Consider the following 26,009-nt stretch of genomic DNA (forward strand, 5'->3'; position numbering starts at 1 on the left):
GGAAAACTTTCCTCGACATCCAGAGGTTGCCCACGCGGCACAGGGAATGCATCCTCTGCCTGGCCGCAGAGCGTGATCACAAAACAGAGGAGAAGTGACAGAATATTTTCACGCGACATAATAATCCTGGATCTGGGAGCAGCGACGTAGTTGCGTCACCTTTCGGGACAATGACACAAGTCGCCAGCCCCGCTTCGATAATGGTAAGTCCGTTATTTTATGATCCAGATGTGTGTTTTCTAGATTGTGTAACTTTTTTGTAACTTTCAAAACTCTTTAATGGTGTCACTTGTGTTTAATCCGCGGCTCAGAGTTTGTTTCTTAATGAGCTGCTTAACGACAAAGTAAATCTAATCCGACTTTAAATAGATTCTGTAATACAGAGGAAGTTGTGTTTCTTTGTACGACCCCGTCTATGAAATTAAAGGGATAATCATCCTATTTGATTGCGCTGAAGTTCAGTACAAAATAAACATAGGGGGAAAAATATCCAAGATTATGGCCCAGACATAGGTCTATTATCATATTGCCCACGATTACAAAACTAGGCCTAACAGGCATTGGACCCAGAAGAGAATCAATCAGCACAGTGTTTTGACTGATAATGAATGGATGTTATAATATTGGTGTGTGAATAAGAGCAGTCAATCTTAAACTATACCACCATCATCATTACTTGATCCAGATAAATGATGAATCCACACTTGCTTCATGGGTCCTGTAGAGTTCAGTGAAGTACAACATGTGGCCTATCTTGGACATCAACCAACAAATTTAAGAGATCAGACCCAGGAGCCATGTTCCACCTCTTTAACGTCTCAGATTTATTGGCAGGCTATAGATGAAGAACAAACACGTCTGGGTATCTATCATCATAAATCATGATCTCTTATCATGTCAAATTGCATGAATGATAGAGTGTTACAGGTTGTTATTTATCTTTGATGGGGTCCACTGCAAAACATCTGTCTTCAGAGTGAAATATCAGTGTAATAGTGAACTCTCAGAGGTTTTAATCAAAGGCAAACTTGCTGTGAGTTTAAGTATTGATATAACAAAATAGAGCTGTTATATACAAGGTTTTTTTTATATATAAAAAAAACATTACAGTATCAAAATGTTCGGTTCATGTTAAAACCATTATGTCAAATTGGGTCCTGTTCTCCATGATGGGGAAACCAGGAGGACACAATTGTTCTGCTACAATGACTCAACATAACCAATATGAGACTGAAAACATCTGATATGTGGTATGTGCACACATGTACGTGGGCTACATATAGAATTTAACCAGATGCAACAGCTATAAAATAAATCACCCAACAAACTTTCAACTGCTCAGTCAAGTATGAATATTTCTACCCTGTGTTGTCAGGACAATTGGAGTTGCACTATTGGTTTGATAGTTTAAAGATGTTTGACTAAAGTTAATTTGTATTATTTATAATGAGCATTTGGTATTTTCTCAAGAGTGGGTAACAAACATGTGTCAGTTGGAAAAAGCTAAATTAATGGGTTTGTTTTGCACATAGTCACTGGGTCAAATTGCTTAAAAAATACCCAACACAGTTGTAACAGATCTTTGGGTTTATTGTTGATGTATGAAGGTAAATGTTTGGTTCAGTGTGTCATCATTGCAGTATACAGCCACATTTTGTTTCAAGACCAGTGCTGCAACTTGGGGAAACTTTTTTTCTTTGTCAGTCCACCATTAATCTCTTTTCCGTCATCCCTGGATTCTTCAGTCTGTGTTTTCATTCATTTCCTTTTCATTCGTCTCTCCGTCTCCCCCACACACGCTCAGTTTGCTTCTCTTGTTATCTAAAGATCCATCTCTCTGCCTTCCTTCTTTTCTTTTCCATCCACAAGTCACAGTTCATTTCACCATGTCAAATATGTGACTTATGTGGGTTATGTGTCTGTCTATCACTTCACTGTCCCCCAGCGTCTCTCTGTCATATCCAGCGTCTTGCAAACCCAAACATTCGCTTATCCCCTGCACAGCGGCTAAGGTAATCTGTGTTTTTTCAAAGCACACACAGACACACACACCCTCAATAGAAATTCAAGTTAGATTTCCTCCAACTCTGAGTCAGCTGCAACAACAATGGATTTTATTTCCTGTGAGGATCTTGGATTTCGGTAAATGATAGAAAAAGTGTGAGAAAGTTTGGTTTGGTTTTGAACAGTGCTGGTGGATATTTGTTGTACTCCAGCAGGGATTCAGGTCAGGTTGTGTTAATCAGCTTGCAAAGTTTGCACCAAACGTGAACACACACACATGACAAAGTAAATTTAAAGAGTTACTAAGAAGTACGGACTTTTATAGCCTGCATGTGTGCCTATGTGTGTGTGCATGTAAAAGGCATTTATCAAACTAATTAAAGTCTTGTTGGAGACATTATTGCAGACAAAACAGAGAGTGTAGTGAGTTGCTCCATATGAGGGCCACTCAGAGAAAGGCTCCATATTAAACAGCATCTGTGATACAATACTTGCTTTGTCAGGTGGGAGGAGAGGGTCACGCTGGAATGTAAAGGGGAGGGGACGTTGAAGCGATTGAGGGATGGAGAAAGAGAGAGATAATGTCAGAAAGAGGAGAGACAGAGACCCAGACAAGACACAGCGACACTTCAATGGCCAGATGAAACACATGTCACATATGAAAATAAATGAGACAGAGCAAATAGGAAGAAAGGATGAAGACGTTCTGGCTCCACATCAGTAAGAAGAGAGACAAAGACAAAGAGAAAAGAGATCCTGTGACAATCAAGTGACTCCATTTACTCACATTCAAGAGCAGCTAAACAGTTTGGGAAATTGGATTAGTCCCAAACGAAGGAGCAGACACACACACGGTCTCACACCATACTGTGAATGACACCCAGACATGCACCCACACGGACACAACACAATACACTTGGAGCTATTTCTGTATGCAATTCATATTTAGACAGATGCAATGCCAGTTTGGCCTTTAAACTTGCACAGGATGTGTAGAGAAGTCAAGACAGTCTAAGGATTGCTCTCATTGTCTCTGCAAAGCAAATGTAACCCTACTCCTCACTCCAGACAGCCAGCTGAAGTCACTCAATCTGAACACCCATAATGCATTTTTGTCAATTTGTCTCTCTGATTATACTCCAGCTCGTGGTCATCATCCTGAAGAGCTGCCTTCTTCAAAACACTCTCTAATGCACTTATGGAAACAGTGCTGCAGCTGCCAGCTACAGAAGCAGCAGCTTGCAGCAATCACATGCCTTTTTCTATGGAAATGATGTGATGCGCATATCCATTTAAGATCCCAAAAATGCTAAATTTGGTTTTTATTTTAATCAAAACAAACTGCCATATTTGAAGATTTACACCATGAGACAAAAACAAAAGAGCAAAGATGATTAAAAGAGACATACTCTCACACATCCTATAAAATTCTGTTCAAAATCAGTGACAGTTACAACACTGGGAATTGTCCTGTGATGTGGTTATGGGAATGTAGTCTGCAGCACAGACAGCAAGAAATGATGCCGAATGGAGCTGAAATGGAGCAAAAGACAAACCAGATGGAGAGGAAATGCAGAGGAGAGGAGAGAGAGGGCAGAGGATAAAGTAAATGAAAGGATAAGATGAAACAGTCCGAGAATGCGGCGTCTTCCCATCTTGTTTTATGAGTCTTCTCGCTATCTTCCTCCTTCACTTTCCCTTTTTCCATCAGTCCATCTATCTCTCGCTCCTACTGTCTTTCTCCATCTCTGCCTCCAGATGCAGGGTAAACAAAGCATTTGGGGAGGGGGGGGGGGGGACTCAGCTGTTCTACAGATGGGATCAAAGAGAGATTGTGTGTCCATGCACTGTCTCTGCTTGGGTCGTTGTGATTTTAAAGCCATTGTGTATTTACAAAGTTTTTCAGCTGGCACACAGTTGGGATTAGTTCAGGTGTAGACCAGATTTAGAGTTACGGGTCAGTCAGGGTTTTCACATTGGCGATTTTACAGATAAAAGAAAAATTTACCTTGGAAAATTGTCCTTAAGATGTTTATTTGATCAGCATTAAAGGCTAAATAACAGAAGAAGTACCTCCTACAAATACCTGACCCAATTCAGTAGACCAGATTGCATCAGGTTTGGTGTTTTGATCTGAGACTCGGGGAAAAACCGAGGATGTCGGAGCTGGAATCTGTAAATCTAGAAGGGGGCTCGACACGCCTCACTGCTCTGTATCAACTAGAGCACAACAAGGACCAACACTTGTCTTGACCTGCCCCAGAGTAGAGCTCACCTGGTGAAAGAAGGTAACGGGGGTCGGGCTAGGCTATACAAAGAAAAGAGAACAGCTGACACACAATGGGGAGGAACAATGGAGTAAAGATGGGAGAGGTTATTTGTGGGGGGACGGGAGGGTCAAGGAGGCCGGAAAGGAGATACAGGAAGGGAAAAAGGAAGGGAGGGGTGAAAAGAGGAGACTTAAGTCTTGACACTAGACTAAAAACAGGATCTCTTGAGGTTTAAATTTTGATTTGACCTCCATTTCTCAGTCGTCTATAGCTGATGTTGCCATCATACATGCTGTGTTTGCTTTGTCTACACCGGCGATGGAAGAAAAAAATCTGTGGAATGTGGGGCCTCGTATCTTCATGCGATAACAAAAAAGAGCTGATGTGTGACTTTATTTGTGGATGTTTGTGTGTTTTTAAGAATAATAAGGGCACAAGGGTGGCGGGTGCGTATGTTTAGAGGCAATAGGGGTGTCAAAGCAACAGAGGAAGTGAGCTCAGAAAGGAAACTGGCACTGAATTAGAGGAAATGGTATGGAGCTGACTTTGATTTTGTGCTTCCTTTGATTGGAGGACAGAAAGAAAAGAGAGGGGAGTGACAGTAAAAGGGGAAAAGAGATAGAAATATAGAACGGAGACAAGAGAGGAATAGAAAATCCATTCAGTGAAAGGAAAAACAGATATAAAAGATACTTTTGGTTTAAAAAAGGAGGATAACAAGGAGAGAGAAGAGAAAGAACAGGAAGAGATGACAGGAGCTGCCAAAAGAAATGTGGTTGGGGTGGTTTATCATATGCTTCAATCATCTGTGTTTTGGAGAGAGGCATCCAGCCCATCCATCTCATTGTGTGTGTGCATGTGTCTGTGCCTTTGAATGAGTGTTTATGCACGTAAACGTAGGAGCTAGCAAGACTGTTTTGAATTGCAGGGTAAAGCAGGGTTAGGCCCTGACACTGGATCTCACTGTGTTTACACTCCCTCTGTTTTCATTCCTCTTAATGGTTTATCATTCGGTTCCCACTATGGCCAATCTAATCATCAGAGTTTTCCCTCTGCCTCCTCAATATTCCCACCTCAAGCATTACAACTTGAGGGTATAGGCTCAGGTTGATGCAAGAGACAAATGTTGAATATCATGTTCAATTTTAACATGTTTTGATTGGTTATGATATAACCTGACATTCAAACTGTGGTTTAAGAGGAAAGCAAATGGCAAAGTTTCATCTTCTTATCCATTTTCAGATGTGAAAAATATGCCATGCAACTCATGGATATCACTATCCTTTGGGCTTGTAGGTAGTTGGATTAAAATGTGTATTATTTGATATACGACAGCTTCAAAATAATTTAAAACAACATTCATTCTGAAGCCCTCAGTGTACTGGGACGGCATGAATGTGTTTACATCAGATAAACACATTCACATACCTTCTGACTTGTTGAGTGTACACAATCACACTTTCCCTTTACACCACATATGTTGTTCTCTGACACAGAAAACACATGCACATTCAAAGCAGCAGGCAGTGCGATGGCAGACCATAATTAACAAGTCGTGGGAACAATGTTTTCATGGAACATTTCTGCCCGTTCTTCCCCCTGCAAACCAGCTTTAGTGTGTGTGTGTCTGTGTGTATGTGTGTGTCTGTGTGTATGCCTTTTTCCTCTCAAGTGGTATTTTCCCCTTGGAACAGTTTCACATGGAGAATTCCTCTCATGTGGCACCAGAGCAGATGTACTTCTGTGTACTTGTGTGACCCTACTCTTTCATGTTTACATGTACTATATGTATAGCTACACAATACTATTTGTATCCACTTGCATGTGAGTTATGTATCACTACTTTCTACTTTCTGCACAGCCACTTAACATAATCTTCTCCATCCTTACTACAGGACTCTGAGATGATGTTCCAGCCAGAGTCAGACCAGGTGTCTCCAGTTGAACCCAAGGTGAGAGAATACACACAATCATGCACGCTCTGTCATTCATCAATAAATCATATGGATTTTTAAACCCCTTAATTAAGAGGTGGTCCCAAATCAGACTTAAATAAATAATCACATTTTATTAAAGAGATAGTTCAACATTTTGGCAAATTGGCCCATTGCCATAATCCCTATAGTTTTAGGAGTAGGTTTGTTACCTTTAATTGTTGGTGCAAGCTATTTTTAGAACGGCGGAGCAGAGCCGCGAGCTGCTCAGAGCTACGCTACGGAGGATTGGTTTCCCTCATCAAACTCATCAAATACACAATCCAACAACTTTGATGAGGGAAACCAAGAAATTCCATGAGCGTAGCTCTGAGCAGCTCGCGGCTCTGCTCCGCCGTTCTAAAAATAGCTTGCACCAACAATTAAAGGTAACGAACCTACTCCTAAAACTATAGGAATTATATTATTATTATGGCATTGGGCCAATTTGCCAAAATGTTGAACTATCCCAAATACAGGCTGGATTTCACACAGGTTTATGTTTTGTTGCTGGTTTTTTTTTTTGTTCTCATGACCTTTCCACTCTGCAGTCTCCACCACTGGATCTGATCGACACAGGGAAAGGGCTGAAGGTCCAGACAGCTACACCTCATCTAGTTAGCCTGGGCAGCGGGAGGCTGAGTATAGCCATCACCCTGCTGCCGCTGAAAGAAGGTAACCCACATGCTGTATAGAAGGGGTAGGGTTACCAGGCTTTACAGTAGCCATCTATCTTCACTTCCCTCACCAATGCTGTAGGTCATGGTATCGTCATATGAAACTACCCTCATTGCTTTGTGTCTCTGCTTTTTCCGCTCTTCCTATCCTCTCTTTTTTCCCTCCCTCTACCCTCCCCTCGCTTCATTTCCATAAGCACTAGAGAGGCACGAGGGGAGTGATGCGATTAAGGAAAGAGAAACTTTATAGGTCACAACAAAGTCTTCTGTCTCAGAGAGGAGGACTGGAAACCCATATTTATACTCGTTACTCCATCCACATCCCTATTTGTTTTCACTGGGAGTGAGAATTATCCCCCTTATTGGTTAATGCACAGCCTGAACCCACAGCCAACCAACCAAAAATCACAATGCTGCACGAACAGACCACAACCTAAACAGTATTAAAACAGCAATGACTACCACTGCATGGTTTTCCCGACGGTTTCGAATACACAGTGAAAGCAGCTGCTGCGCTTATTTGAATCACTTGTCTTTTCTACATTATACACACACACACACATATTCATTCATCAATTGAGCAAGCCACAGGTGTCATAGTTTTATTGCTACTCCAGGTAGTGAGCCAAATATCACATTGGAGAGATGGGAACAGAGATACAAGCATCTGCAATATGTCAAACAGAGAAAATGCTTGTACAACTGATTATTATTCAATAGCCTGCAGATACAGAAGTACATGGAATAGTAATGCAAACTGACAGTAGATTAGAGACATTAACATAAAAGGATCATCTGTCTTCAGTTGGATAACTGGAGACTCACGTGTACTTGTGGAGTTAATATATTCTGCACAGATAAACTTTTTGCATGCAATAAAAACATAGTTTTTACTTTTCAAAATGTTTTTTGGCTTTTCAAATTGTTGCTCACTCTCTAATAATAAGTGTGATTTTACTCACAGTATATATAGCACCAAAATCATGGGTTTTGCATATACAAAAAAAACCCAGATAAAGGCTGTTTGTTATAGCAGAGTCCGTATTGTGATATTCTAAATTTGCTTAGTCACTATTCAATGTGTAACCTTTGCCACACACTTTCTCAATCCCATCTTGGTGTGCCCTTTCATTTCGGTGCGGAATGCCAACAATGTGAGCACAGCCTGTTAGGAGAACTAGGTCTATTTTCTCCACAATGAGTCCACTGAAGAAGCACTAGTTCAATTCATAGTGCTGCAGTTGCCCCTTTTTATCACAGGCCACCCATGTAGTTTGACTTGTAAAGATGCTATCTTAGAGGAGTGAGTCTATATATTCTGGTTGTTATTGTCTAATTCCCTAATTTGAATCCCATAGTGTCTTTATGTTTTTGTTCTACTGATGACCCTGTGTTTGTCTTGATGTTCCAGGGGTGACCCGCATAGGCCGCGAAGATGCTCCAATCCCTCAGGATATCGTCATCCAGGGGCCTGGCGTTGAGGCAGAGCACTGTTTCATCATTAATGAAGGTTCATGTCATTTCACTCTGTCTGAAACTTATTCATAATACCGGCATATGTATATATTTTCAAGTGTGAAAAAAGGCAAGGGACTGCTAATCAACAAGGTGTTTTAATCTTAACATCTTACTATTGAATGGGCTGAAAACAGTTCTGCCGGTGGAAGTGAGATTATAATATTTGAAACGATTCTGTCAAACTTGTAAAGAGCTGATCTGATACCTGTTTCAATGAGTAATAAATCAAAGGCTCTTTTGTTTTATTCTAAGAGGATTAATTATTATAACAAAACTCAACAAGTATTAAATGAAATTACCATAATACAAGCTGGTATAAATCTAATCTTTAAAGAAAAATAATGTTTCAAGATGAATATGGATTAATTAGCTATTTAGCTGGACTGTGCAGTGTATTAGGTGGTTGAAAGAGACGCTGAGCAATTAATCACACTCTTAATGCAGTCAATCTTCCTTTGTGGCACATTCTGTATAATTATTACTCTACACGCTTTCAGACTAAAAGCTTTTTTTTATGACAATGCTTTCATGTTGTTTCACCTGTTTAAATCTTAATAGTGGACAATATGGACTGATCTTCTTCTCATTATTAATACAACAGGAGGGGTGGTGACCCTGGACCCCTGTGGTCACCTCTGCAGTTTGGATGGAGTCCAGGTCACTGTGCCGACACCGCTCACACAGGGTAAGTCAGAGCTGCAGTGCACAAGCTTTGAGATGTCGCCCCCTACTGGAACAGAGTAGCATAGAGGTGGAATAAAGCTGATTTCATTGCATCAACTGTACGTTCTTCCACTGTTTCATAACCCTCTATGTGTGTTTGTGTGTGTGTATGTGTGACAGAGAGCCAGTGGTTAGTATGTGGTTTGGTTAACCTGCATTCCTCTGAGTTTGTGTATGAGTCATATGGGCACAGTTAATGCTGCGCTGACTCTCTGCATAGAAACAACAAGTAAGCTATATTTGTGTGTATATCCACATAACTGTATAGTATAGGCCTATGTGTGTATATGTGTGTGTGCATGCGTGCATGTGTGAGCATTTCCACATGTTTGTGTATGTGTTTTGATTAATGGAGTGCGTATGTGTGTGTGCACCTCTGGTTCTGGTTTGGTTTAATTTGTCATGGTTTGGATTAGCTCGCTGCTACAATGAGTCACAGCTTCCAGAAACTGCAGAGGGTACAACTGCTCTTTAAATGCTGTTATATTAGACTGGCAGAAACACATAGACACACACAGAAAGAGAGAGAGAGAGACTACCCTCCCAAATTGTAATGCATTCTTATCTTTTTCCCTTCCCCTGCCCACGTGCCTGTCTGCCTGTATCTTGATCAGTTTATCTCTTGCCTGCCTCTCCTCCCTCTTCTTTTCTCTTCTCCTAGTTTTCCTGTATTTTTGCAGCTGCAGAGCTCCTCTTGTTTCACTTTTTTTCCTTCTGTGACACTTTCCACTCTGTGTTCCTTCTTTTTTTTTCTCCCCCCTTTTTTACAATTCTCATTTCATAGATCATGCAGCACAGTGGCTTTTCATTCTCCATGTGTCCGTCCGCTCTGTGTACTCTTTCCTGCTTTTCATTGTCTCCAGTGTGGCCTGGTTGTTTTCGGTTAAATATTGACAGGCCTATTTATCTTCCCGCTGCGCCTGGCTGATTCAAATATTGACATCACACAAGGCCGAGGGATCGTGAGGTAGCAGGGATTGGGGACAAGGACTGAGAGGGTTAAGAGAAAAAGTCAAAAGGGTATAGTCAGATGGTTTGGTTTGGAGGGTTAGGGAAAGAAAGAAGGAGAAAGAGAGAGCAACATCTTTTGTGAATATCCAGAGTCTCGTACACTCTGGGTTGAGTTAGTCTAACCACACACACAAACACTCGTATACACTGGAGGTCTGTCTGGAGATGATTAGCTATGTTTAGGAAGTGATCTGTTCTGTATTTAGGACTTGACCTGGTATCACATCAGCGTCACTCCAAACAGCTAAAAGTCACTGGTAGAATAAAATAATAATATGTTCATACATCATAATGATGACAATGATAGTCATTGTATCCGAACAACAACATTGTAAAACACACAGGATAACTATGGGCTTAGTATTAGTACTTAAGTATTATTTCCAATGTAGTTTACAGAGGCTATTAACTGGATAACACCGGGTTTTGTGTATTATATCCACTGAATCTTGCAGTTACTTCAACATAATGTTTTGTTTTGTTTTTTGTTCACAAGTCACTAAAGTTTGGGCGCAAAAATCAATGGACCAGCAATCAGGCCAGTATGAGGAAAATGCAAATTTAGCTGCTGAACAAAACACAGCTGCTCTCTTTTCTTCTTTCTCGGCACAAACACACACGGTGTGCACACTGTCAATGGGTTCATGTTGTGCTCTGAATGCACATAAGAAAGCATCATGAAGAAATCAGAGGAGACCACTGACTTTGGCCTGAGGGCAAAGTTTAATCTTAAATACTCTTATTTGCTTTTCGGTGTTATCTGTCCCTCCCAAATTCTTCCACTTTAACCAGTCTGTCTGCTATACCCTCTAATCTTTACATACATAGACATCTCTGGCTAACTTTTAAGTCAAATTAACCACTTTTTTTAAAAACTAGATTAGATCAAAGCATTACACCATTTTCAGGGTTTTTCAGTTGGTCTCCATGGTCGTACTGGTTTGAGGTTACACCGGTCCAAGGTATTTCAAAGAAAAGGAGAAAAATAGGTAGGTAGACAAAGAAAAGCTGAGGGGGCGTCCACCAAATACCTCACTATCTAATAGTCTTTAAACCTGCCAACTACGGATCGGGGTGTCGGCGTATTTTTTGCTGTTTGTTTACATGTGGTTTATAATTACTTACACTCGTGGTTCTCCTCTGTGACGCGCTGTTTTGAAGACGTCCATATCAGTTGGGACACTGGGTCCCTCGAGAGCATTTAAGAGCGTTTTCTCTCGTAAATCCGAAGCCTCCACCCCCTTTTTCCAGAAGGTGGTACAGTCCGGGAGTCAGGCTCGTTGATGGTAAATCTGTGAACTTTCTTCCACTCGGAGTCAAGACGGCGCAGAGGAGGTGTTTTATCGTAGAGGAGGGAGCCAGACAACAACAGAGACACCGGCACCACTGTAGCTGTATAGTCCTTTTTTTTTAGTTTTCTTACTTGAATTTAGTTTAAATAGATTGTTAAAATATTTTTTTATGACGTTTAAGCAGAATAAATTTGATTTTCTTTCGTGATAAGTGCCTACTTGAATGGAAATCAAAAGGTTAGTGGCGTATTTCTATTACCTTCTCTAACAAAAGTAACAAAGTAGCGTTATATTTACTCTGACTTGGTTTTGACGTAACTCTACTTTGTTGAACTGTATCTTTTTTTTTCTTTTTTTTTGTTACTTTATCGTACTTTAAATGTAATTAGTCTACAGTAGGCTAAACTTACCTTATCTGACCTTATTACCAGTATTAGCGTATTTATCCAGCCAGTGTAATATGTTTTCTAACTTCAGTCACGTGCTCTTTGAACAGGTTGGGCAAAGTTATCAGTCTTAAATTTTCTAGCTGTAATCATCATGGCTCAGTCTTTGTTTAAATGTTGTCTTAATTGACAGTAAAATAAACAGGCTAAGTTACTTTTACCATGATAAACAGCAGTTGCTTAACAGTTAATATATTGACTTTACTGTAAAAATGAATCAAAAGCCTATCAGTCTGTTGCTATAGATTAATGGAAATATGAAGTCTGTGAGGAAAATCACTGCATTCAGGTGTATCTGCTTTTACATTTTTAATTTATGCAGAAAACCTATGCCTTTTTTTTGTCTTTTTTTAAATGGTATAAGTGTGTAATGTACAATTTGACATGGCATATTCGTTCAGCACTCAGCAGGACTGGTGTTATGACTCTGTGCAGGTCCTCGGTGCAAGTCCGGCCCTCACCAGGAAGTTACTTTGCTGATTTGCAGCCAAACTTTGGAAGCGTTCCATCACAAATGGCTGGTTGTTGCATACTGCCAGCACCTTTTGATGGAAATAACCTCAGTATTCCTGCCCCGGGGTCATATATTAGCTGACAGGTTCACAGACTGGTGTGAGTGTATGTGACAAAGAGAACTATAGCCCTGAGGCCACATAGACAGATTCAGTGGTTGGGATACCTGACACCTGAAAACAAAACCTGCTTCATTTTTCTGCATGTATTGTGTTTATACATCTTTCTTCTACCTGCCACCTGTGCACTTTCCCTTCTTATATTATTAAGACCAATGAGAAATGTGTTTATGTTGAGAAATGTTTGGTATCAGCCGTGTTTACCTTTCTTTCTCATAGATTAGAAGTTGTTGATACTGTCCCCTTGTCTTCAACCTTTGCTTGTGGTGGGTCATTAAATGAAATCTTTGAGGGTAAGATCTGAAAGAGAACAGGTAGAAGATAACCACTGAGGTGTAGAAGAGCCAGATTGTGTGTGTGATAGAGAGGCAGTGAGTGAAAAAGTGTGAATGAGTGACTGAGCTAATCTGCACCGACTCCCCTGAGAAAGACCAGTCTTGTTTTTTTATGATGTTACTGCTGGACCTGTGATCCCCAGAGAGGGTTAATTTGTGGTTTTTCAGGCCAATTTACACTTCCACTGGGGCCTGTGTGTGTGTTTGCATCTTTTCGCGACCGAGTAAATAAACCTTTAATTCAGCACCACACAGTAGATTTTCAGGATCATAGAAACATTTAGAAGATAACTGGTTTATTTCAGAAAAGAAATGGGGATAATTATAATCTGACTCCACTTTGAAATCTTTGATTGTGATCACTTTGGATGTCAAACATGACAAATCAGGAGGCCGGGGGAATCTTTGTAATTGGTTTATTTTTCCCTCTGACCTACTGGTCTCAAATTGGCAGTTCCTCCACTTACGTTAACCAAACAGAGAAACAGTTTTAAGTTTCCTCTCCCATAACATTGTGGTGAGAGTGTAGTTTGGTTCGTTCTGATCTACATTGGGGCAGAAATTGACTCCAGACGCGATACAGCTCCTACATCTGTGCCCTCAAAGAGTCTGAGGTCTGACTTTGTAGATCACAAACTTTCAATTATCCTATAAATGTATATACAGACTAATTTCAAGTTTTATTGTTATTAAAAAAGGTCTGTACATGTGTATTTGTTGCAGGTGGTGGTGGGAGGGGGGGTATACTTCCATATGGGAGGCAAACTCAATTAGCTGGTAAACAAGTAAACACGTGAATGAGATTAAATGGGTTTTATTGTATCTCTTTGTGTCTTTGCTCTGTGTGTGTGTGTGTGCAGAGGAAGGTGAGCATGTGTGTCCTGAATAACTTGTACAAAACGTTATTTAGGACATCAGGCTTAAATTCCCTGTTCCAGTGGAGGCAGTTATGATTACTGTTTTAGGATGGGGATGCTGTGTGTTTTGTTGCACATGTGTCACAGATGGATTTCTTTTTACAAATATAAAAATCAGATGTGGGTCTAAAAAAGGAGAAAAATAACAATTGTTTAACCAACAGCTTGAAATCTTTTTGTTTGTGTTAGAGTTAATGTTCTCATTATCACAGTCACTCACACTGCTGCTCCTAAGTGTTTCTGCTGAGGGAATATGGGAGGGGAGAATTAGTTAATAGTTATTTGTTAGCTGAGAAGAAATAAGGAGGGGGAGGGGGTGTGAACAAATCAGAGTGATGCACTTCACCCTCAACTTTTAAAGTTGCTCATTGCGAGGCTATTGAGGCGAGGGGTTTTTACAAGAGCTGGCTAAGTGTGTGTGTGTGTGTTTGCTGTTGTGCTAAATACTGAGGGCCATCGGGAGTCATTAAGCAGACACTGTTACAAGACATGCTCCCACATACACACACAGATACGCAGGGCATTTTGAAGACGTGCACTCACATTACTCATGTCTGGCAATGAGAAACACATATTATTATTAGGTCTTGCTCACACTAGCTAACAAAGTTGATGTATGAGAGTGAGAGTGTGTGTGTGTCTTCTCCTTTTGCTCTCTTGTCATGATGCCACTTCCTCACAGTTTTGTGCCCAAACCTGCAAGATTGTGTTTACGTAAAGTATATTTGAGAGGTTTACAGTTGAGCTGCGTAGACTAAACATTTCTTACGCTGTTTTCATGTGTGTGCAGTGGTTAGCTCCAGCTCACCACTGCACTCAGCCCCCCCCTCTGTGCTGAGATACTCCAGCTTTGAAGACAAAACAAAAAGAAAAGAAAAGAAAAAAGCTCTCTAGGGCAATGTACAGACAGGTATGACGTCTTTTAGCTGAATTATAATCTCAAATAAAGCTATTAACGCTGTTTCTTTTAGTGAGGGTAAGTATAATGTGAGACGGATAAGGGGAAATTAAAATTGAAAACAAGGGAAGCGAACGAAAAACCGTCTCGACATTTTTCCATTCAGTCTTTTTCCATTCACCCTTTTGCTATCCCCCTCTTGCTTCAGTGGTTGTGTCTAACTTCAGGTCCAAAGAATCTGATGTAACCGTAAAGGCGCTATTAAGGAGGTGGGTTTTTTTTTGCCTTTTACACACATGCTAATCATTGTGGTGGTTTACTGTAACGCTTATCTGAATGGAAGAAAGGAGAAAGGAACAAAGAGAGAAAAATACTGCATGTGAGTGTGAGAAAACAGACAAAAAAGATGAAGGGCTTTTTGTTTTTGAGTGGTTTTCTATCATCTTTTATTGTTCACTCTTCAACATGTGCATCGGTGTTGTGCATCGTTTAATTTCTGTCTTGCTATCCTTTTTTTTTGTACTTTTCAAACCTCTTATGCGTGTGTGTGTCTCTGTGTGTGTGTGTGTGTGTGTGTAAATGTGTGTGTGTGTGTGTGTGTGTGTGCGTGTGTCAGCTCTCCCTCTCTGTCTCTCTTCCTTCCCTTCTGAGGTATTTGGACAGCTGTGGCTGGCCATGTGTATTACAGAGGTTGTGACCCTGACATCTTGTTTAATACCTGGCCCTCTCAGCCTAATTGATGGCCAGAGTAAATACTGTGGTCTAGGACGCCTGGCTGTGTGCAAGCATGTGAAAGTGTGTGTCTGGCTGTGCATAAATATTACCGACTCGTACTAATTTAAAGCTGTATTTATGACCGTCTCCTCATGCGCAGCGTGTGATGCCACGAAGGAGTACTCTTCAAGGTTGTTGCTGGTCTGTCTGTGTTATACTGTCTGACATGTTTTAAGGTGACTTTTTTGAGTTATATCTAACTTTACGTGTGTTTTTTTTCTCTCTCCCTATCTCCAGGTTATTCCTTGTGTCTGGGTAAATCCTACTTTTTCCGGTTCAACCATCCTGAGGAGGCGAGCAGAATGAAAAGCATGCTTCCGCAGAAGAGCCCTGTGTCAGCTTTAGCCTACAACACAGGTATAAACACACATGCACACACACATACACACACAGGGTCTGGTAAAACCCCACCATGACCCCTGGACTGCACTGTCTTCATCCTCTCTGCCTTTGTTCTGCCACATCTTTTTTTTTTCTTCCCCCCACCTCCACTGGTTTCATCGTCAGTCACTTTGCTGCTTTTCACCTCCTCTCTACTTGTAGTTTTCCATCAGCTTTTTCTCCCGATGTCACATCTGATCGTAGCAAAGTCTTACAGTTTCAGACAGGTGTGTTCGCCTTGAGCATGTGAGTGTGTTAGAAAGTGAAACCAGTCAGGTTTCTTTCCTAAATATGTGGTTTCACTGTCACACACATGCTAAAACTTAAATTCAAGGCATGATTGACTGTTTTTGTCATCTGGTGCCCCCTCCATTGCCATGGTGATTCAGCTGGACTCTGTGTTGTCTCCTAAGTGATTGATCTGGCTGTGAGCAAGGTGTGTGTGTGTATGTGTGTTTGTGTGTGTGTGTGTGTGTGTGTGTGTGTGTGCCATAAGTGGAATCCTTGCTCTTTAAACTCCTAGACACAAGGAATGCACCTCTCTCTCCCCCCAGCCTCTCTCTCTGATGTTTTCATAGAAATGACTTACATCTCCCTTACACACACACACTCTCTCTCCCTCTCCCTTTCACACACACACACATACACTTTTATTTATTACAGGCAGCCAAAAATCTTTACTGCTAACCCTTCAGGCTTCCAAGACTTTCACTCTTTGACATGTGAACTTAAAGTGAAGACTCTCGCACAGAGCGGCAGCGGCTCGGGCATAGAAGAAAATAGTCATGATAGAGGAGAGTTGATGCACACCAGGCCTCCAGTATAAATCTGCCCATGTATGGACACAAACACCCCTGCGTACGTGTACATGAGCGTGAGCGTGTGTGAGTTTCTAGATCTTATGATGTTTTTCATTTTCTGCCCCATTTCTCTCCACCGGGCTTATATTCAGCGATGACGTGCGCCTTTAGGTACTCTGCTTTCTCTTAACAATATAACTCCACTAAACAGAAGGAGCTGAGAACTCACACAATTCCCCAACACATATGTACACTCTTGGCACATGTTCACTTGCACCATACACATTTTGTGCGCGTCTCTCAGGCGGAGCCACAGCTTTTGTGTGTGTGTGTGTGTGTGTGGGTGTGTGAGGCAGTTAAACGCTGGGTGGTCTAAGCTTGAACATTGTAATAGCTCCTTTTCCACATTATGCCACAGATGATAAAAAAAACAGAGCAGGTTTCTCACGTAGTGCTCTCTCCTACCCAAGTGTTTTTACCTACATTTTTGATGACAGGGTAATATTTAGGGATTAGGGCCTTTTGGAAGCAGAGCTATCAATCAAACGGACTGCTGTTGATCTTAGCAATATTTTAACATGTTGAAAAAAATAGGCTTTGGTTGATGTTTCTTAGTTAAATTTAGCAAAGGGGAAGTTAAAAAGCGACTCAGTTGAGGTTTGGAAAAAGACCCCCTCTCTGCTGAAACAGCTTTAAATAAAGGGCTTTGGGAAGGGTGGGGGGCCTCTTGAGGGTATTCCAGAAGATTTTGTGGTCTTTTTCATTTCCCCAAATCCTATACTAAGGAACTGAACTTGAGTTAGAGTAGAACTGTTTGTCTTGGATCGGATGGAGGGTTTTGTGCGAGTGTGTTTTTTTTCGCATAAAGCGTGTGTGTTGACTCCTATTCTGGGGGATTTGCTGCCAGTTGTGGATTGTTTGGGTTGGGTTTGTTCTGCCAAGGGCCACATGTATCAACCGCTGCAGCTTCAGGTACTTTCTCTCTTTTTTTTCTGAGAACATTTATGTTTCTTATGCCCCCCCCCCTTTTCCTTTTATGTCTTAATGATTTTTTTTTCTCAGACTGAGCAAAAACAACTTCAACCCATGTCTTCATTCATTTGTATGGCTCATTCCAGTCAGCCTTTTTCTTTTTTTTTTGCCCTGCCTTCCCTGTCATTTTCCCATTTGATCCATTTATTTTCTTTTTCCATTTTATCTCCCACCCCCTGCAGACTACCTGAAGTTCAGCAGTGACTACAGCTATGCGGTGGCGGGGGGCACCAGCAGCGCTCGGGGCATGCGATCAGCCTCCGAGCTGCGGGACTTGATGGACACCCTGCAGCGCAAGAAGATTGCCCTGGAGAACAGCCTGAGAGCCAATGGGAACGCCGCCAACCCGTCTTACTTCAGCGTGACACAGGTTGATCATCTTTTAGCTCCACTGTGAAGTCTGTACAGTTAGACATAAATCTAGTACAGCTCCATTTGCGTGAAATACTATGATAAAATAGACATTTTAAGTATTTCTAACTGTGATCTCTGTTTCCATCTCTCAGTCTCCCCCCACCACCCCTGTAACAAGTCCGACCACGTCCTCATCAGCCTATCAGGACCAGGCAAGGCGATTCTATGGCTCTGATCGTCCACCTATTTCCTTGAAATCGCCCCCTCCTCTTTCCCCTGGACGTCGATCCGACCCCCTGACCCGCACCTCCGACAGCCGGCGGCATCACAACCAGGGCTCCTCTCCTCTGCTGTCCACGTGGAACGGCGGGGGCTCTTCCAATTCAGTGGCTTGTAGCGAGAGCTCCCTCCTCTCTCTCCCCCCTCCCTCCTCATCGCGCGCCCCGTCGTCAGGCGGCGCCGTCAGCATGCCATCAAGCCCCCGTCTTGGACGTCGTAGCTGTGGGAACCAAGAGCCGTCGCCCAGCGGTCGGACCAGGAAGTACTCAACAGGCTCGCTGACCGGGTTGGTGGGAGGAGGGCACAGCCGGTCGCTGCCTCGCCTCTGCGCCTCCCCATCTCCTCATGACAACAACAGAATGCTGACCCTGTCAACGCTGCCGCCACGGCGATCTGATATCGCCGGGGGTTACAAATTAAGCGGCCAGAACAGCTACATGGCCAACCCCGACCTCAACCACAACTCTGGTATCTCCACCCATCAGACCTCCAACAGGAATCAAGTCCAGGCCAAAACTCAGGGAGAAGGTGTTGTGTCCATCTCCCTCACCTCCACCAAGAACTCGCCTCCTCCCGTCTCCGCCTCCACCTCCACAGCAGCTCCACCCGATGTGACCATCCCGTCCAGAGCAGGGGGCTCCTCTTCCCCCCGTGTGGCCAAAAAACTCAGCCTGACTTCCTCTAGCTCAGTGGGCTCCATCAGCTCCATGTGCTCGAGCCCTCAGGACGCTGAACGGCTGGGCAGCCACGGATCCTCCCAGCTCTCTGGTGCACCGGGTTTTACTATCGGAGAGAGGCGGTCGTCCTTCGGGAAGGCAGGGCTGGAGCCTGGGATGGGCTTCGGGGAGCGGAGGTCGTCGTTCGGAAAGGCAGGTGTGACTCCACCAGGGGGGTTCAGGGAAAGACGAGGGAGCATCAGCTCACTGAGCGGGAAGGAGGAACTGACCGACTACCACCATCGCCAGAAAGAGGAGAGACTGCGTGAGCAGGAGGTGGAGAGACTGGTGAGTTGGAGTGTGTGTTTGTTTGTCTTTATCTGTAAGTTTAGAAACATTGAAGAAACCTTCAGATCAAATGACGGTGTATAAATATGTAGATATACACTGTGACACTGTGGTACAAAGGGTAAATTCACTGGTTAACAGACAGACAGACTGTTGACAGGTGAACCGTTAGTTGCCGTTACGGAAAGAGGCTATGTTTTGATTTGCAGTGGAGGATTATGTGATTGCAAATGCATGTAATTACACAGAGACACACAAGGAATGGAATGAGTTGAGGAATGCCTCCCTTCATCGCTAACCTCCTACTTGCCCTTTCGAACGCACTCTCCCAGGGAGCTTAAGACACACACACACACACACACAAAGTGAGGTTTACCACTCACACAGATGGCAGTTAACCGATACTAACAGAACTATTCTTAACTCCCGTGCTCGGATTGTGTCTGTGTGTTTTGTGTATGTGTAGTGCGTGTTTATGTCAGTCATCTGGAGAACCGCCCGGTGCGGTTCGGTCCGCTGAGGAGCCACAGAACACATCAGTCAGGAGTCGGTTAGAGAAACTACAGAAGATTAGAGAGCTGGCTTTCTGTGTAGCAGGTGGATAAACACACATATGCTCAGCGTATAATGACAAGTGGACTTTAAAAATCCTGCTCCACTTCTACCATTATGTGTCCCTCTCGTTTACACAGAGGCATATTCTGCTGAGGAGACTGGTGCCTCTTTAACTACTGAGAAACAGTTCTCTGGATTCTGAACAAACCAAACTGCATTTCACAAGCTTCACAGTGGCTTTCGGCGAGTCTCCAGATATCATGAAATTCCATCTTGCTATCATTCCTACTGGGATAAGAGAGACATTTGCGCTTTGCAAAATAACAAAATGAATCATTTATGAACACATCATAGCTGTGGATTTTATTTAGTTTGATTTACAACCAGTCATTTCTGTTTAAACGATTGCATATTTCTAGTGGGTGTGTTAAATTCTGCAACCATTTAAGTTTCTATTATAAAAAATTCATAATGCTTATTAACTTTTGGCTATTTTTTAATAACAGTTTCTAAATAACTCCTAATAAAAGAGTGAGCTGATTTTAGAAGTTCTGATCAGAAATGGCTGGGTGCAGTATGAAAGCCACAAGAAGCATCTTGGAGTTCAAGCCTCAAGCTTTAGGAGAGCATCTGGCTTGGTCTTAATTTTGTCTGCCATCTAGTGGTAGTTCAGGGAAGCTGCAGACACAAACGCAAAACCAGTTTTAGAGTAGAGGACCAACTGTGCCATTAATGATAAAGCTGAGAATCAATACCTCTTGTTTTAATCTGAAAAGCGGAGCAGGACATAAAAACAAAAATATGAATTCTTCTATAAGTTCACTGTTAAACCAAAGCACCAGCTCATTCTATATTTCTCACATTGTTTTCTCTCTTTCTTTCCTTAAACTCTTTCCTTTTATTTTCCAGCCATTTTATACCTTTTTACAATCTCACTGTCTTTAGTCTCTGTCCCTCTCCATCTGTCTCTTTAGTTGACAGCTGATTACTATAAGGGCTCTACAGAGGCTTGTGGCCATTAGAATAGAACAAGGTGACAAACTGACACTGGCTTGTTTTTTTCTCAGCTCCTGGTTCACATTACATGCGTTAAATGGGCTGTGTATCTGTTGTTGCACACATAACAGTGGGGTCCAAAATGTCTGAGACCACTTTCCCATTCAAGTAAATCGAAATGGTCACACTTTAAGTTTATTCAAATGTCTAACCTATGGAGTGTACTGTATATACAAATGATAGGCTCATTATTCAACAATTTCTATTCAATTCTCTGGAATAAATGTATGTTTAATCTCTAAGACACTGAGTAATAAAATATATGTACAGAGCCATAATGCTTCTCCAAAATGGGATATCTCTTTCCCGGAAAATGATTGTCTCAAGTATTTCACACTCCAAACTTCACCTGGTTCGGATTTCTTCCTACAGTACATTTCCCTGGAAAGTGTCTTGTTTCTTTAGTGGCGGTACACACATACACATTCCTATGTTTTGAGTCATGGCTTGTTTTTGTGTATACTTTGGATCATGGTTGACAGCTGTCCACCTTCTCATTAGCTCACTCGTTCTCTCCGTCTCCCACATATACTCACCCCCCTAGCCTCCTTCATTCCCCCTCTAATTTTACTTGCACATGCTGCCTGTGTGGCTTACATACTACTCTCTCCAGAGGAGGTACTGCTGAATCCATAAGGGAGTATTTTGATTCATCGCAGCCTCCATAGATGACCGTGTAACAGAGTTGGGGCAGGCAGACCTGTGGAAACGGAAACTCTTGCTCTAGGAATAGCCAGGGAGAAGAAAATATTCTTTCTAGGATATGACATTCAATAAATTATAATACTGAGAATACTTTGGACCAAACAAGAACATTTAAACAGGAGGGACTGATTCCTGCAATGCTTCCTCAGGTAATCTGAGCTCTGGAAACTTTTATGATGGAAAGTAACTCTAGTACTCTAACACTGATGTGACGTTCTCTGCTATGGCACATAACAGTGTTCATTTTGTGTGTTTATTTTAACAGTTTTAAAGACATCTGCATGTACTAAGAAAAATAAAAAATAAAATGTGCAAAGTGTATCATTTTTGCAGGATTTGAATGGTAAATATCTACCACTAATAGAAATGTACCGATAGGTTAAGTTTACATTAGGGCAGAAATTATTTTGGACAAGAAACAGAAATAATCCCAAATAGGCCTGGGACGATAATCAATAAATCAATTAATCGCACGATAAATGAAAATGAATTCGATAGTTTTTCCGGCCTCGATAAATCGCCATGTGCATGCGCACCAGATGCGCACATATTTGTTTTCCTCCAACCAGGCTGGATGACAAGAGGCTTCACTCTGTGCATCGGTCTCAGCACCTGGGCCGTTTGTTTTGCAGAATGAAAGGAGTGAACCCTCTCTTCAGTCATCCAGGATCTTTGTTTCCCAGAATGCATTTGGCAGCAACCGGCAGCGCTAGCTGTAAAGCTAAGCAGCTAAAAGCTATTTTACCGTAATTCTTGCTGCCGCGCTGTTAACACGTCACTTTTTAAAGTTTTAATATTTTTTCATGCCAGAAAGTCACAGTTTAGATCCCCACTCCCCAGTCTGTGGTCAGTTTATCCACATATCGCCTGTTAGGAGATTTCCTCCGACGTTTTTGGAGCTACTGTGGTAGCAGCCAGCAGGAGGAGCGGGGCTTCCCACAGACTGCAGCCGTCTGCAGCAGCTCACGGGCCGGGTCAACCTCCGTCATTGGGGGAGAAAACGACTAAGAAAACGTATCAGCAGGTTTTTAGAGGTTTACCGCCGGCTGGTTTAATACTTTTTAGGAGATAAATGCTAGTCTCATTGATGAAATCTGTGGAAGTGACATTAGTTTGTTTAAATGAAAAGTGGAGCTTCAGGTGTGTAACGTTATTGGACAGAAAAGCTGCACTGCACTGTTTATTATTTTATTATATGTTTATTTTATTTATTTAGGATAGTAGCAAGCTATATAAGTTCTTGTCATTCCAATTACAATGGTAAAAAAAAAAAATACTCATGAGAAATAAAAGTTTATCGCATTTAAAAGGGTCTACTTGCATTATTATGAAATATTATTATTATATTAGTGGTTAATTTGTTCTCAAAAAAATGTGTCAATAATATCGTTTATCGTCAATAATTTGTGGGACAATATATCGTCCAGCAAAATTTATTATCGTCCCAGGCCTAATCCCAAAACTTAAATTCACACCTTAAACACTTTAAATGACACTTTGCAAAGTAGACAAAGCTCGACCACATAATACTGTACAAAAATAAGTTTAAGGTATCACCGTTACATCTGCACGTACTTTAACACATGCTGGTGTTTATATTTGTGTCTCACAGGAGCGACAGCGGCTAGAGACCATCCTGTCTCTGTGTTCAGAGCTGGGCCAGGCCGACAGGGACGGAGCCGCCACCACTACAAGTCCCACTTCAGCTGTGGCCGATCTCCGGAAGATCAACCAGGAGCTGGAGAAGCTCCAGGTGAACGACGACGACGACGACGACATGCCGTCCGTCTTCTCCGACTTTTCATCTATTCTTGAGACAACGGGGAACGGGCACATGACCTCCCCCGGATCGGAGAACGGTTACTATGACGATGAGCTGCTGATACGACAGAGGCGCCGAAGCGGTCACCGAGACAACAGAGCAGAGTCGCCCACCGTCAGCCTAAGAGGCTTTGCCCCCTCACCTTCTCCACGTTCACTGAGGACCAATGAGGTATAAGAACTGGGACGTCTATTTGGATGCTAATTAAATTGCGGATTTCTGCTTTGTATTAACACAAAACACATGGCGCACCCCTACTAACATCACATCTTTTAGCTGATGGCAATTAGGTAATGATACCTGAATTCACTCAGCTATTGATGGGCTTGTTATTGTCAACTCATCACCTCCCGTCAACAATAATAAGTAATCTGACCTTCTGACCCTCTGATGAACTGGATTTTTGTTGCTGCTCAGCAGTGGAGAACAGGCAGAGAAAATGAGTACTAACATAAGGAATATATCGATGTCTACAGATTGCTGTCTAATTCATTGATCGCTGTAGGAAAGGTGTACAACAAGACTGCAGGACAAGCTCCTTCGACTTTAGTCGGCTTCTTTAAAGATTAATCAGGATTAATTGTTGGAAGTGTTTAAGCACCCTGTTCTTTTTGGAACACATGAGAGTGAGAAGGATCACCCTTAATACTTGGAAAGTCTTGACATTACACTTCCTCCACATACACAGATGTCAGATATTTACAGCCCATTTATTAGATTAGAGCAGGCGAAGTGTTACCAGTTAGAATTGACAGCTGATGTTTGAGTGAGTATGTGCATGCGTTTGTGTGCTGGTGTGTCCACCTATATTTGTTTGTTGTAAAATTGTCAAGTGGTAGTTCCGTCTCGCCACAACAACAAAACTTTTACAACAGTTTCTATAAAATATATTTTAACCTGGTCTAAATATGAAGACAGCTGGTGCACAGTGGTTTAATGTCTGACTCTTTCAAAGGAGGTTAAATCGAAAGCAACTGGACTTAGTTATTTGTCCAGTCCAGTTGCTTTCGATTTAACCTCCTTTGAAATACTATGACCTGGACAAATGAGAATATGCACCGGCTTAATGTCTGACTCTGTTGATGTTTGCAGTCTATGGACGATGCAGCTCGTCGCCGCAGACAGGACACGAGGCCTTCAGAGGAGGAGGTGAGGCAGGTGGAGGAGGAGAGGATCCAGGTGCTGAACAACATGGAGGAGGTGGAAAGGAAGATCAAAGAGCTGGACAACCAGATGGACGAATCTGCCCGAGAGGTACAGAGAGAGGAGGACAGAAGGATAGATCATGAAAATGTTTAATTTCATTTTATCAGTAGGGCAGTCTTTTTCACAAAAATACCCAGAGAATCACATCACATGGCTAAGTTATTTTTGTTTGTCTATCCAAGGTGGAGGTTGAACAGGCTCTGGTGGAGGCCGAGCAGGAGTCGGAGGTAGCTGCTCTCCAGCAGGAGAGGGAGGCTCTGGAATCACTTCACAATAAAATGTCTGAACTAGAGACCAAGTCCCAACAGGAAAAGGAAAAGGTATTAAACAGGCTACGGTTCATTCAAAAACACTGAGAGTGAGTGAAATACTTCTCAGATATTCGTAATGGGTAACACAGACACCAAGAGCCTGTTAACACACTGGTGGGTCAAAAGATGAGAGCATACTTGAAATGGAGAGAGCGTTAATTCACAGACTGAAGCATTTGATGAGGCATCTTCTGCAAATTGTCTGAGTTTCCTTTCTGAGTCACTCCATTAGAAACATGGGTTTTACCCAGCAGCATGCATTTCTCTTCCCGATGCATTTGTGTGTTTGTGACATGAAGAATTTACAGGCCACTCAGAGACTCTCATACATTTAGGGGTCATGTGACTAACTGATAGGTGTTAATCCTTCTCATGCTGCCTTGCCTCCAAATATATATCCGTTAATACTGCGCGGGGTATACCGGTCACCAAGTGATCCCATCTTACACACACTCCTGTGGGGGGAAGTGCACATGTGTCTGTCTGTATTTACAGTGGCTTCACATTATACTCCTAACTTTCTGTTGAATATATTGTAAATATATAAAGTTGCCATTGGTCAATGCTCACATGGCCCTGTTCAGACCTGGTGTCTCAGGCGGTCACATCACAAGTGGACAGATTTAAGTAAAGGTGTGAACACAACTAGGACGCATTCAGGACACATCTGAGATCCGATCACTCAGACGACACTCGAAGTGAAGCAGTGTGGGAATCCTCCCCTGACGCTGAAATGTCCATGCACCCCAGAGCTGTTAGCTGGTATCATCCTCATGATACTGAGTGAGAGAGAGGGCAAGACTCAGAATGATAAGATTAACTTTAAAAATAAGTTAGGTTGAGCGTTTGCTCATATTTTGGACGCCTGTGTCTGTGTATGTATATGTTTGGTATCTGTAGAGATAGGCAGCATTAATGTGTTGATTAACCCTCTACTGAGACATCCCATATATCCTTCTCCTTTTTCACCCATCAGCCATCACCCTCAGTCATTTCCATCCAAACAAACAAACAGAGGAAAATAGGCAGGAGAT

The 26,009-nt window shown here is 42.2% G+C and overlaps 1 protein-coding gene across 2 annotated transcripts in view; it reads left to right on the top strand.

Moving 5' to 3' along the window:
• Positions 1-112: 112 nt before the first annotated feature.
• The window catches only part of phldb2b (pleckstrin homology-like domain, family B, member 2b), a 36,632-nt gene continuing 10,735 nt past the window's right edge, over positions 113-26,009 (top strand). The window contains exons 1-11 of one of the 2 annotated variants that reach the window (XM_083995715.1): positions 113-203; positions 6,170-6,226; positions 6,799-6,922; positions 8,336-8,434; positions 9,044-9,127; positions 15,708-15,827; positions 17,866-18,053; positions 18,190-19,320; positions 23,249-23,629; positions 24,551-24,712; positions 24,847-24,984. In XM_083995715.1, coding sequence (XP_083851841.1) covers positions 171-203; positions 6,170-6,226; positions 6,799-6,922; positions 8,336-8,434; positions 9,044-9,127; positions 15,708-15,827; positions 17,866-18,053; positions 18,190-19,320; positions 23,249-23,629; positions 24,551-24,712; positions 24,847-24,984 — 2,517 coding nt within the window. In that variant the 5' untranslated portion in view covers positions 113-170. Of the gene's footprint in view, positions 204-6,169; positions 6,227-6,798; positions 6,923-8,335; positions 8,435-9,043; positions 9,128-11,559; positions 11,706-15,707; positions 15,828-17,865; positions 18,054-18,189; positions 19,321-23,248; positions 23,630-24,550; positions 24,713-24,846; positions 24,985-26,009 lie in introns of those variants that run through there. The other variant, XM_083995716.1, reaches the window with a different exon arrangement.

Source organism: Trachurus trachurus (genome assembly GCF_905171665.1).
Source record: "Trachurus trachurus genome assembly, chromosome: 20".
NCBI lineage: Eukaryota > Metazoa > Chordata > Actinopteri > Carangiformes > Carangidae > Trachurus > Trachurus trachurus.